The sequence below is a fragment of the Geotrypetes seraphini genome, chromosome 1, assembly GCF_902459505.1.
Source record: "Geotrypetes seraphini chromosome 1, aGeoSer1.1, whole genome shotgun sequence".
NCBI classification, from domain to species: Eukaryota; Metazoa; Chordata; class Amphibia; order Gymnophiona; family Dermophiidae; genus Geotrypetes; species Geotrypetes seraphini.
In genome coordinates this window covers 254,445,851-254,459,643 of record NC_047084.1, presented here as the reverse complement: position 1 = coordinate 254,459,643, position 13,793 = coordinate 254,445,851, and the positions used below count along the sequence as shown (strand labels likewise).

At 42.5% G+C, this 13,793-nt stretch overlaps 1 protein-coding gene across 4 annotated transcripts in view; it reads left to right on the top strand.

Moving 5' to 3' along the window:
* The window catches only part of CRMP1 (collapsin response mediator protein 1), a 140,954-nt gene extending 129,692 nt beyond the window's left edge, over window positions 1–11,262 (top strand). For all 4 annotated transcript variants that reach the window (XM_033949507.1, XM_033949496.1, XM_033949525.1 and 1 more), the window contains exon 14: window positions 9,951–11,262. In XM_033949507.1, the coding sequence (XP_033805398.1) occupies window positions 9,951–10,042 (92 nt within the window). In that variant the 3' untranslated portion in view covers window positions 10,043–11,262. The remainder of the gene's footprint in view (window positions 1–9,950) is intronic.
* Window positions 11,263–13,793: the final 2,531 nt, after the last annotated feature.

The following is a 13,793-nucleotide window of genomic DNA, read 5'->3' as shown; positions in this document are numbered from 1 at the left end:
TTTATTTTAAATTTAGCAAAGTGGAGGCAGTATTACCACAGTTTTCAAAGGAATTTGCCCAAAATAACTTAATAGTTAACTGGGTAAATTCCCAGAGATGAAAACTTCCCTTCACTTACTATGCACAGTTCTGAATTTATATCTGCTGTCTATATTTTACAATATGGTCACCTTTTACTAAACAGCAATAGTGGTTTTTAGCGCAGGGAGCCTATGAGCGTCAAGAGCAGCGCTGGGCATTCAGCGCAGCTCCCTGCGCTAAAAACTGCTATTGTGGTTTAATAAAAAGGATGGAGGGTATATTTGTCTATTTTTGTATGCTATAAAAACCAAATACAGAGAGAGACTGAGAGCTGTTGACGAAGAGCTACGTGTGGGTCTTTCTTCGATTCCAGCCAGAATATCAGCTTTGTGTTCAGCCAAACAGGCCCAGGTTTCGCACTGAATAAAGTATTTTATAATTTTTCACTATTCTGTTTACTTAATATTTCATAATAAAGTAATTATAAAATACTTTCTTTGTGTTTATTTGATTCCTATTCAAGAGAATTACTTTATATATAGTCAATATAGGCACGATTAAATTTTTTAACATTTTCTAATGGTGGTGTGCCTCGTGATTTTTTTCATGAAACAAGTGTGCCTTTGCCCAAAAAAGGTTGAAAAACACTGGTGTAAAAAACCTCCCCTGGCATATCTAAAGGCTCTGTGCGGTGCAATGATTGAGATAGGTAAGGACATTTTTAATTTACTCTAACAGACGATCGGTGCACCAATGATGGCCAGCGTTTCACACTTTGGCTGCCTCAGAGTGTAACCTGCCCGATCAAAAACGTTAATGTGGGTCCTCTATTGTATCTAATATATTTATTCACAGTGATTTATGCTGCTATTTCAGTAATATTGTTCGAGATTTGAAACTTTTGAATAGCAACAGGATTATATTCAGAAACACAAAAAAAGAGGAAAATTTGAAGTCCAAATAAGAATCTCATCACTGTTAAAGAAAACATATCCATATTTCTATAATCCTAAAGAATCAAATATAATGGTGGATCCAACAAAAGAAAAATGGAGGATAATAAAGGAAAATGTTTGAGCAATCTTGATATTGTCCTTATAAAACAGGCAGAAAATAAGCCCCGGCTTCTTTATATAGCACCAAGATCATCGATATCAAGCGACTGCATCGTATGCAGAATTGTGCCTCCGGGAAAGATAGGTGCTGGAAATGTAAGCCAGGGTTTTTTCAGGCCTACATTTCTGGTGCCTATCTTTGTCGTGAATCATACAGTGGCGTTAGGTGGCCTACAGCGTCTATATAGAGTCATGATTCTGCTGCCGATTTTTTTAGGTGCCAATAGGCACTTTAACTTGTTTGCTGTTTTAAAAGGCATTTCTTAATTAACTGGGGCCTAAGTTTAGTTCTCATTTGTAGAATTTCCCCCTAAGTGTTGTTTTTTGGGGGAGACTTCTCACAAAGGCATCTAGTTGTAACATTAAGACCGTGTAGTACATGTACCTCTCTGTATTGTATTTGATATACAGCTTGTACATGAGTATTACAATTTACAAAACTAATTCATTAGCCACATAGTACTAGAGAATGTCCCCGTCGGAACTCAATTTATCCATTCCTCCCCATGAGTTTTGTCGCTGTCCCTGCCCAATTCCTGTAAGCTCTGCCTTAATGGCACAAGCCTTGAACACTTATGATTTTAAAGTTTTTGAGGCTTGTGCAGATGAGGACGGAGCTTGCAGGAATGGCACAGGAAAAGAACTCACGGGGACGGGACAAGAAAATGAGTTCCCGCGGGGATGGGGAAAAATTTGACACCCCCCCCTGTCATTCTCTACATAGAACTACCCTCTGTGTCCCAAATGGGCTCTTCATTGGAGCACATGTAAATTTGTTCTGGAGAATATGAATGATTTTCATTGTCTGAGTCTCTTGTAAAGGTACATTGGTGCCTATGATGTTTTTATAAAATATTCACAAAATAAGTACCTTTTGGGGCTTTTCACATATATGCCCTGTTATAAAATTACCTTTCCATGGAAGAATATTCTGGATCCTCAGATGTGGGGGCGTCAATTTATAAAGTTCTTCTCTATGTCTAAAGCATGCTTTCAGACCTAGAAAAGGATGCTTACAAAATTGCATATTGGTATTCTGTCTACTTTTCTGTGACTGTTCATAGACATTTGTTAGAACATAGTTTGAGCAGTGAGGGCTGAGTTATAATATATTGCATGTATTTTATAAAATTTATGTATACATGAATAGAGAATATGCAAAAAATAACTAACCCAGGCCAACTTACTTAGAGCAGGTGTAAATTTGTATACGAGGATTTATGTACTATTGTGGCTGATTCAGGGTGCCTAATTTGTAAAGGCATAAAGGTGACTATGGGGCCCATTTTCAAAAGAGAAAAATGTCCCAAAAATGGCATAAAGTGGCATGTAGTTATTTTGTTTGCTAAAAACAAAATCCAATTGCCATTTTTGTTTGCAGTGCATCTAAATCTCAAGAGGGGGGGGTGTTAGGGGCATGTTTTGGGAGGGAATAGTGTGGACTTATGATCTGGACGTATTCCTGCAATAATGGAACCTTACAGAAAGCATCCAATGCAAAACTTGGATGTTTGAGGCTAGACCTGTTTCAATAACAAATAAGTGCCAAAAGGTGCCCAAACTGACCAGATGACCACTGGAGGTATGAAGGCATGGCCCTCTTACTCCCCCAGTGGACACTAACCGCCTCCCACCCCCCCAAGGATGTGAATGAAACATTACATACCAACCTGTATGATAGTTTCAGATGTTACAGCAGAAAGCAGGTCTCCGCAGTGCCTTGTGATCAGTGCAGTGGACTGCAGAGAAGGGGTCCATATTCCACTCGAACTTGTGATGGAAAGTGAGCCCTCCAAAACCCACCTAAAACCTATTATATCAACATATAGGTGACACCTGCAGGCATGGAAATTATGTTCTTACCTGTTAATTTTCTTTCCTTTAGTCATAGCAGATGAATCCAGAGACTAGTGGGATTACATCCACCAACCAGCTAGAGAGAACCAAGTTGTCCTCAGCCTTATTGGATGCACAGCCTCTTGGCCAACCAGTATAGGTCATCTCAGAGCATCTAAAAAGAAACTCAAACTTAAGAAACTCCTTTCCCAGACATATGAAACATGAAAAACCAACACCCAAACAACCGAAACAGAAACAAATCCAGCATAATCAACATATCCAAACAACGCACAAAGCTACGAAGACCGAAACAGTGTGGGGATCTGGATTCATCTGCTGTGACTAAAGGAAAGAAAATTAACAGGTAAGAACAGAATTTTTCCTTCCTTGTCATCAACAGCAGATGAATCCAGAGACTAGAGGGATGTAGCAAAGCAGTCCTAACGGAGGGAGGGAAACAAACACCACTGCATAAATGCCAACATACCGACAGCTATGGCAAAACAAGCTCCACACCCAGACCACCATAGTGTATAGACAGAGAACCATGCAACGATGAAAAATCTCCCTTTCCAAGCAATGCAATGCAGCAAATGTCAAGGAAATGCAAAAGGACAGAGTGAATGAACTCTAGAAGCAGACAAGGTCCAAGCTCAGAATACCTGTGAGCAGGCGCAAACAGGAACTAAGAGCACGAATAGCAGGAGTGCAAATCACCAAACAGGCATGACATGCAATGACACTTAAAAATCTACTGAGGAATGAATCCACTATATCATGCAAGGCCCCTAGCCCTAGCCCATAGGAAGCCATGCCATGGATGAAAAAACATACCATAACAGACCCCCAACCCCTTGCAAGGGCTTGGGGCATGGAGATTGGAAACACAAAAAAGGAAAGCCCACAACCTAAAGAAGAGCCAGTACAGAGCCAGGACAAAGGCAAACCAAGAGTACTCCTAAAAGAGATAAATTGCGGGACAAATGTAAGCAGAAATCCTCACCGAAGAGAGGAAAAGACGCACACACCCATACAATGCTACAGAAGAGGCATGGTGGAAGCCAGGCTCCTCCCTCTAGCAGCTGAGGCCCCCCCGAAGGGTGCAAAGCCAGACCCCAGAAATCACGAAGAAAGCAGGAGGAACATAGAGGAACCAAATCAACAGAAATGTGAACAGGTAACACCACTGCAGAGAAACAAATGCATTTCCAAGTAGAGTCGTACAGACGAACTGGACCATAAGCCTAGTGAGAATGAAGAAGAAAGTCCCCCGATATCGGCTATGCTGCAAAAACTGCCCTGCAAGGAAGGGACAATAGGCAGACAGAGAAATCTCACTCAGCAGAGGCGGCCATCACCTGAGACAAACTAGAGGAAACGAGAAAGTCTGGAAGTATCACCCTCACCATAGAACGGCCTACATAAAACACATCGAAATAGTAACAGACATGCGGGAACCAAGGGCAACCGACCCAAACCGCAGAGAAAATGGAAACCCAGCCAGACTCACGGACCAGAAGTCCATAAAAGGAAGAGAGAAAGATGAGACCACCCGACAGGCGTGGAAAGAATAAACGGAGGCCAACCGCTGCAGAAGACATAACATCATCTTCCTTGTCCCCTTCAGTGGCCAGCAGCTCCCATTCAAGCTAGTCCTACAGAGCTGCAACAGCCCCACGTATGATGGCCAAAGCGACACCGGTGGTGGTGACTTCCTCTGGAGCAAGAAAGAGAACGTAGGGTCACCCAAGCAAGACGCCAGCCCACCTGAGTGGTCTCATCCCAAAGAGTCAGCACGGAACTCAGAGTGGACTACGCTGCCCACCCCTAGGGTAGGCCAACAAGGACAATTTTCAATAAATAATGAAGAAAATTTGAGCAAAACACATGAACCTATATTTAATGCGATGAATAAAGTTGAAAACAGAGTATGAGGGGAAAAAAGAAAGCAAACCAGACTAGTAGGGTAGGACAGGAAGAATATCTCCAAGATAGAATGAAAACAAAGAGCCAAAGCCACCGACATGTGCAATAACCAGAGAGGCTGCCTCCCCTTCCAACTATGTCGAGGGAGCGCTAGCTAGCAACCCGACAGGACATGCCAAATCATACATGCAGTCCACGTACTATATAGCTCTGCATCTGCCTGCACTGCAGGTATTCCATGAAAATGCACACACGAGACGAAAAGCGAATCCCCCTCATACCTGAAAAGAAAGAAACAAGGCACCTCACCTAGATTGGTCCCAAGAGACACATCCTCAAGAGAAACCCCTTCAAATCCGAAAAAGGAGAAATGAGGCACCATACCTAGTGTGGCACAGGAGACTCAACCTATAGAAAAAATGAGGCACGGGAAAGTGGATCTCAGGCAGTGGCCTAAAAAGGTCACCGCCAGCCACGAAATCCCATATGGACCACATGTGCATAAGGGTAGATGCACACCTATGGTGGAGGAAGAACAGGCTAGTAGACAAACCAATCAGAAACAGCTACCACTCGAGCCCCAGGCACGCAAACAGAGAAATAAGTCTGCCAGAAAGAAACAACTGCAATCGCAGGAAACAAGGAAGTCTAGTTACAACTAAACCACAATACCCAAGGGGTAGAACAGAAAGGCGATATCGAGACAAGGATAGAACCTAAAGCCAAACCCCAATATGCGAAAACTGCCTGACCAAGCAACTAGACAGAATCAAAGAAAGACAGAGACCTGGGACAATGCGAGAGCAGAGAAACAATCTCAGAGTCCTCTATATGGGAACCACGACCTCTATAAAACTGTCGAAAGACAGGAGGGGAAAAATAGAATGTTTTGTTTTGGGGGGGGTTTGTTTTTGTTTTTAGCAATGAATGAGTATGAAGTCAGAACACCCCAAAGCCTAGCGGCGCCTGGCAAAAGAAGTTGAAATATACAGGGTAACAGGTAATCGAGTCAGAAACGGGTATGATGGCACACCGCAACAGGGACTTGCAATGCCTCTTCTCGTACTATGACATTGGCGTGCCACTGAGGCACACCGCTTGAGTTACAGGCCTTTCAGTTAGGTGTCCCCGGCATACAACCATGGCCACAGCTGGAGGCTGTGACATTCCTGTGCCATGTTGATAAGGCAGCCCGATTAGGCTCTAGAACCCAGCAGTCTATAAAGGAGCAGTATCATATAGCCAGAGAAAAGGGATACGCTGAAAATAGAGAACAGGAAACCAGCACACAGGACAGCCCAAGCTCCCCCCGAAGACACAAAGGAAAATAGCCCTGGAAACCATAAAGAAGAAACCCACATGTAAACCAAGCAGATTCCCTTCTGTGTGAACCGCCTAGAAGCCATTTGAGTGTGGGTGGTATAGAAGAATAAAGTTATTAAATTAATATAATTAAAGGTGAGAGTATACGGAAAAGTGCCGATAGTTAGAGAAAGTAAATGCTCACTCACCTAGCTAAAATAGACGCTAAGGGAGCGCAAATGCCAAAGCCAGTTACTCTGCGTGCTCAGAGCAATTATGGGTAAAGGTATCCACCAAAGTCCCCAAGGACCAAGTGTCTGAAAGAAAAGAGGAAACAATAGGACCCCCCAAACAGCGCCACCAACAACTAAGACCAAAGGGAAGGCTTAACCCATCGGATATACAGACCTGCCAGCAGTGCGCCAGCATGTGGAAGCCACATACCCCGCAGTGCACAAGGCAGCCCTGCCAACAACCGCAAAGACAGGAAAACAGCCCTGTCCCCAGAAACAGCCAGAGATTTGCTAGGTAGAAAGCCCAGAAAAATAGCAACCGCTGAGGGAAACTGGCCCTTCTCTGTGTTAACAGAAAGAAGCAAACCAGCAAACGCATCTACTGGAGAGACACGACACTGTGGCCCCTGGCACCATAACATAAACCAAAGGGTGCCCCGGATAAAGGTCCCCACTCCAGGAAAACCGGCCACTTGTCGCCATCATTCCAAGCAGCAAACATCGCAGCGGAAAGGAAGCGGCCCAATGAAGGCCAGACCAGGCAATAGTTGTCACAACAGACCAGACTTATAGCCGGTCCCTGCCCGAACTATGAACACATAGTATCATAAAAAGACCGTCACGGGCTCACACAGCCCCACAATCAAAAAGAAGTGGATGGGCTCAGGAAAAGTGCAGAATATGCAGGAGGCCAGGCAGACAGCAAAAAATATCCCCAGCCACCTGTGAAAACACACACCGAGACTCTGAAATAGCACCCGACCTCCACAGGAGAACCCTGGTGGTCAAGACAGTAAAGAATAATAAAAATCAAAAAACAAACCGCCAACCCGGTATAAAATACAGGGAGGGCCGAAACATAGCAAACAGCTCCCCAAAGAGGAAGAAAACTATGCTGTTATGTCAGGGCACAAAGTCACATCCGGTGCCAAAGAGCACCGAAAACGGACTCCTGGCCGAGAATACTCGGTTCCCTAGAGCTCCCAAGTTAGTGTCCTGACTACTGTACATCGAGGACGCCTAGAAAGTGAACCACCACAGCATCCCGGCAGGAACACTCCATTGGAAAGTAGCCTGAACACCATTGTGAACAGCCGACAATATGCGCTCCACGCGACAGTTGTAGAGAAACTGAAATGTCCACATAGCTCCCCCGCCAGCACCCTCAATAGAGGATCAAAGATGGCCTAGTTTCCCGCCCGAATTACAACGGAGCTAGGCCAAAAAGCTCAACCGCGCCCTTGTCAGCTCCTGCAGGTGCCCAAACCGAACCGCACGAAAATGGACACCACGCAAGGGAGAACTGAAACACTCACCCACAATCCACAATGAAGGGCAACCAAAGGAGCATGAACACATGCGGGTAGAATAAAGGGAGCTCCAGCTCTTGAGGAAGAAAACCGATGTGGATGTACTACTCAAAGCCAACTGTCCCTCTTCTTCTCTTTTTTTTTTTTTTTAAACTGGGAAAGGAGAAGGAAATAAGTAAAGAAGGCACAACAGCAGATAGGGAAAGGGACCTGCGGTGAACAGGCGTATCCCAGAAGAGAGTGAGGCAGGGACCTGGGGGGACCCAGGTGTAACCCCTAAAGCTGGCACTACTCAGCCAGACACCCCTCATTTTGAAATATCTCGGCCTGGACCGAAATCCACAAGCAGAAGCCAGGAGCTGTGAAGAACACATCCATCAGCCTGCGGGAGATAGAGAATACTGGTTGGCCAGGAGGCTGTGCATCCAATAAGGCTGAGGACAACTCAGTTCTCTCTATCTCCACCTGCTGGTTGATGGACGTAATCCCACTAGTCTCTGGATTCATCTGCTGGTGATGACAAGGAAAAGGGGTATTGAAGTGTTATACTGTTGGCTACAGAAGGTTTTGGTTGTTTTGGAGATCTCACTGCTCTGCTAAGATGATTGTATGACCAGTCTGCTAAGAATGATGGCTCTTTCTATGTTCCAAAAGTTGGGGTTTTTTTTGTTTTCATTTAGATGTTTTTTTCAAAAATGGTTCAAAAAAGATAGACACACCGAGGACAGTCACATCTAGAAAATGGCCATTTTTTGAAAAAAAAAAAAAAAAAGATAAGACGTTTTCCTGATTTGAAAATGGTAATGTTCTCTACTGGATTTTTGGACATTTTTCTCTAAACGTCCAAAATCAGATTTCGGCATCATATTGAAAATGCCCCTCTATATTCTATTTATAAGCTACCTTTTAGGTAGGTGATCAAGCAAGCATAGGACAGGGAGCCTTTAAACACAGCCAGGCCATGAGTTTAAGGAGAGCAAAAACTGAAGCCTGCTTCATTCACATGCCCTTATTTTAGGATTACACAAAAATGAATTTAAATTTCAATTAATAAAAAATGAGGTCTGGTCCCTATCAGACCACAGATGAATCACAATTGTGCACCAGCTCTACTAGATACAAAATATTCTTCCTACCTCACAGTTACCCTAGTTTTTAACATACTTCTGGTGTGAACATTTTAGAGGTCTGCTTCTTCCTGCTCTGAGCTATGATGTCTTCTGCTAGCACTGGATTTTTAATTCCACTGGCTAAACCACGCCTTCCAGGATGAGCTCCCTAGGCCAAGGCTTCTTAAATTGACCCTGTGAGGGAGAGTTGGGGACCAGCATCTTTCTAAACACTCCTTCACACTGCCCATTTATAAATTGCTCTCTTTATAGGGCTGTAAGGCAGATGAGATCAATACAACTGATTTCTTCTTTTGAACTAAGCCACTGTTCTCATCTGAAAATCTCATTGGGCTTAAAGTTAGCTGGAGTGACTTCAAGTACTTTGATATCATTCACTAACCTACATTTGTTAGTTCACTTTCATCTTTATCTAATATATTAATAGAAAAATAACTTTTGATACAGGTGGCGAGTTTTCAGCATGTCACCAAGATGTTAATTTCTAGTAACATTATTTAAAGTAAAGTTGTAACTTTATAATTTAGTGGATGATGTCATGATATATGCCACAACACCTGACTCGCTTTAAAAGTAACCTGAAAAATTTCTTATTCAAAGATGCTTTCAGCCTTTAATTTTTTTTTAAATCTAATATATTTTATTCTCTCCCACTCATTTCTCCTTTCTTTCCTCTCCTTCTTTACCTTCCTTTTTTTAAAAATCTTTTTCAAACCCCTACCCTATTGTTACTCTTTTGAACTTTTTAAAAAAAACAACCCTAAATTGTACTTCCGGCCCCTATATTAGTTGGTTTGCGATTTGTTTACTCTATTTTATATTTAGTTCTTAAATTGTAATAGTATGTTTTTTTCTTTTTTGTGTCTTTTAATGACTTTTATTATTATTGTATTTCGCTTAGAAAAACAAAATAAACGATTATATCAAATTTTAATAAAAACTTGATAAACAGATATAAAAATATAATTATTATCTATTTACTTGTCTCTCAGATGCTACATAACCAGTCTTGGTTTGCTATTATTTTCATATGTTATATCTGAAGCCTTGTTTGACTACCCTTTTACTTACAGGTGCTCAGGCAGATGATGTCAACCCACGCCGCACTGGACATCGCATTGTTGCTCCCCCTGGTGGCCGCTCTAATATCACCAGCCTTGGGTGACTGAATGGGATGGACAGAAGAGAAGATGCAAAGATCGTGGGAACAATGGCAGTCTCCTTCTCACATCAGTGTTCTTAAATCCCCAGTTTGTTTGACAATAGCAGAAATGAAACAGAAAGAAATGAATTGTCTGGGGGGAGGGGGGTTTGTTTTGTTTTGTATAGGAAAAGGTGATAATAGTGTGGTGTAATGCTTGGAACTCACGATTGTGCTTTCACACCATAGTCACTGTTGAGCATGGTGCTTCCATGGCCTTTTTTGGGGGGCAGTTCTATAACATAGATACTAACAGTTATGGACCAATTATGCATGTGAATATTTGGAATAATGGCTTTTATGCATTTATGTGTGCACATGAATGCATACCTGCCTACCTGCCTAAATGCTATTCTGTAAACACCCACATTACTTACACAGTGCTACTATATGGTTTTTTTGCCAGGCACTAATGACCTAGATTGGCCATCGTGAAGACGGGCTACTGGGCTAGAGGGACCCATTGGTCTGACCCAGTAAGGCTATTATGTGATGTTATGCTATAAATGGCACCTAAATTGTTAGGTGCCTAGGAAAATGGTGCCTAGCACATGTCAATCAAATTTAGCCACCACACACAGAATCACACCTACCAGCGCCTAAATCAAGTTCGGTATCGGTAAGCGTCTACAACATAAGCACTGGTATATTAGGCCAGGGTTTTTCTGACCTTAAATACCAGTAGTCAAATGCTTTCCGTGCCCAAACTCCAAACCCTAACCATGCCTACATTTCCAGTAGGCGCCATGCTGATTTCCACATGGACCTTAATCATTTTTAAGGGTTCTCTTAAGAATTGGTTTTGAATGGCATTTTCAATTGTGATTCCAATGAAAAAAATTTTAAGTTCCGCACAGAAATCGTCTAGGTGCTGCTGATCTGGGCTCCATTTATAGAATCAGGGCTTGTGTGTTTGCAAGAGGGTGTACACATCAGAAGACTGAAACTTGCTTGTATAACTTACAGAATAATATAAGGTACAAAGGTATCTGTAGCACATAGGCATTAATATTTACACCAGCTATATGGCTGGCATATCTGCTCACATCTAAGCACGGGTGTAAATATAGAAATATAGACACGTGACGGCAGATAAAGGCCAAATGGCCCATCTAGTTTGCCCATCCGCAGTAACCATTATCTCTGTCTCTCTCTGAGAGATCCCACGTGCCTAACTCAGGCCCCTCTTGAATTCATAGTCTCTGTCTCCACCACCTCTTCCGGGAGACTGTTCCATGCATCTACCACCCTTTCCGTAAAAAAAAAGTATTTCCTCAGATTACTCCAGAGCCTATCACCTCTTAACTTCATCCTATGCCCTCTCATTGTAGTTTCCTTTCAAATGAAAGAGACTCGACTCATATACAGTATACGCGGTTATACTACTATTCTATGAAGGAAGTTAGTTGCTCATTTTTCCTTATAGAATAAGGACCCACCACATGCTCTGATATAGAATAAGCTCCTCATTGGTGGCACCCTGTTATAGAATTGTGCTTTCAGTGACTATGGATTTTAGCTTTAGTTTTGTTACTGAATGATAAGGGGTTTTCTTTGCACATTTTAGTTGTGCTAGCCTAGTCAATGCATGATACGGAGTTGTTAATGCAAACTGTAGTTTGTGAGTTCATTTAGAGTAAATTGCCAACCGAATGGCTACAAATGCCACAATCAGTGCCCATATGTGACAAATGCCACTAAAAACACTGCAAGAGAAGGAATGTGGACAGTTTTATTTTACACAATATGCAGGAATATAGTCGTGTGTAAGCAGTGTGGGTTCCTGGGTTTACTTTGTTATAAACTGAGAAGCCCCTCTTGGCTGAGTGAGAGACAACTAAAATGACGGCGTGTCTTATTTGTACATCAGGAAATGTCAAGCGTGTCACGAGTTTTTACAATTTTTTTCTAGTCAAAGCAAGGCATGTTCATCCAAATATGCCCGTTCACTACTGGTTTTTTCTCTCTCCTCTGCATCTGGGTGACAGAGCTATCAACGTGCAAGGGATTTTGGTACTTGCAAATAATTCTGCTGCTGTATGATTAAAGTTTTGTACAAAGTTTTTTTTTTTCTTTTTAATCACCTGCATTTTTACTTATTATATACTGTATTAAGTCAACTAGTTGTGAATCTCAATTCAAAGGTGGTAAAAAAAATAAAAAAAAAAATGGAAGGATGGTCACCAGGATTGTGTTTGATGTTCTCTTGCTGTGCTTAGGATAATGCATGTGGATGAAGGCTGTGCACTTGTCAGGAAGGTTTATACCTACAGTGCCACAGTTTTCCTGCCTGGCTTCAATTCACTTGATCAAAATTGATTCATTTATTTAATCAATTTTCTATACTGTTCTCCCAAGGGAGCTCAGAACGGTTTACATTAATTTATTCAGGTACTCAAGCATTTTTCCCTGTCTGTCCTAGTGGGCTCACAATCTGTCTAATGTACCTGGGGCAATGGGGGGATTAAGTGACCTGCCCAGGGTCACAAGGAGCAGCGTGGGTTTGAACCCACAACCCCAGGGTGCTGAGGCTGTAGCTTTAACCACTGTGCCACCCCCCCCCCCCAATGTGCAGCTTCATACTTAGGCCCCCTTTTATCAAGCTGTGTTAGGGGTTTTTTTATTGCGAGTTGCAGTAATGCAGTAAAAGCTCAGACTCTCATAGGAATTCCATGAGTGTCGGAGCTTTTACCGCAGCAGCCTGCGATAAAAAAATCCTAACGCAGCATGATAAAAGAGGGCCATAATGATGTAAACAGTTGTTTGCCCATGTGGATTTATTTAAAACTATTACCGTACATTTTTGGTATTGCAGCTATCTCCTGCTGCTTTGGGCTTCCAACATAGCATCATGATCCTTCATCTACAACTACCCAGGGTTCTTATACTCCTGTCTCTACCCTGAATATTTGAACAGCCTGCAGCCAGAGACCACTGTGTCCAAAGTGTGACATCAATGTGAAGTGATTGGTAGGGTTCCCCCCCCAAAAAAAAAGGGACTGTATCTGCTATTTCTGCAGCATCCACAGTTCAAGCAGCAGGAGCTGGACTCAGGAACTGCATTCAAATCCCATCCATGTGAGGAATCATTAAGCTTGGAAAGGAGAGCCAGCATTTGCACTGAACTGTGAGCTAGAGGGGGTTGTTCATGACACCAAGGTGTGCGGAAAATGGACCAATAAGTAGTTTAAAAAGAAAACTTTGTTTATTGTTGAACATAGGGAGAAAGGAAAAATTATGTTTTTACCTGTTAATTTTCTTTCCCTTAGACGCAGCAGATGAATCCAGAGACCAATGGGATAGCTCACATCTACCAGCAGGCGGAGATAGATAAACTGATTAACAGGTGGTCCTATTGGCTGGCACGCCTCCTGTTTATCTAGTATAGCTCCTTGCCCAAGCATCCTTAACCATCAATAGGCATAGCATGTAAAAAACTTCTTTCCCATAACAAATCTCAAAATGCAATAATGCAGAAAACAACCTGCCATAATAACAAACTGCGAAAGTTGCAAAAGAAAAAACCGAGAGACAATATCCAGAAAGGGTGGGGCTCTGGATTCATCTGCTGCGTCTAAGGGAAAGAAAATTAACAGGTAAGAACATAATTTTTCCTTCCCTAGCAACAGCAGCAGATGAATCCAGAGACCAATGGGATGTAGCAAAGCAATCCTCAATCTGGGTGGGAAGCAAACGCCGCCTCCGCAACAACCGA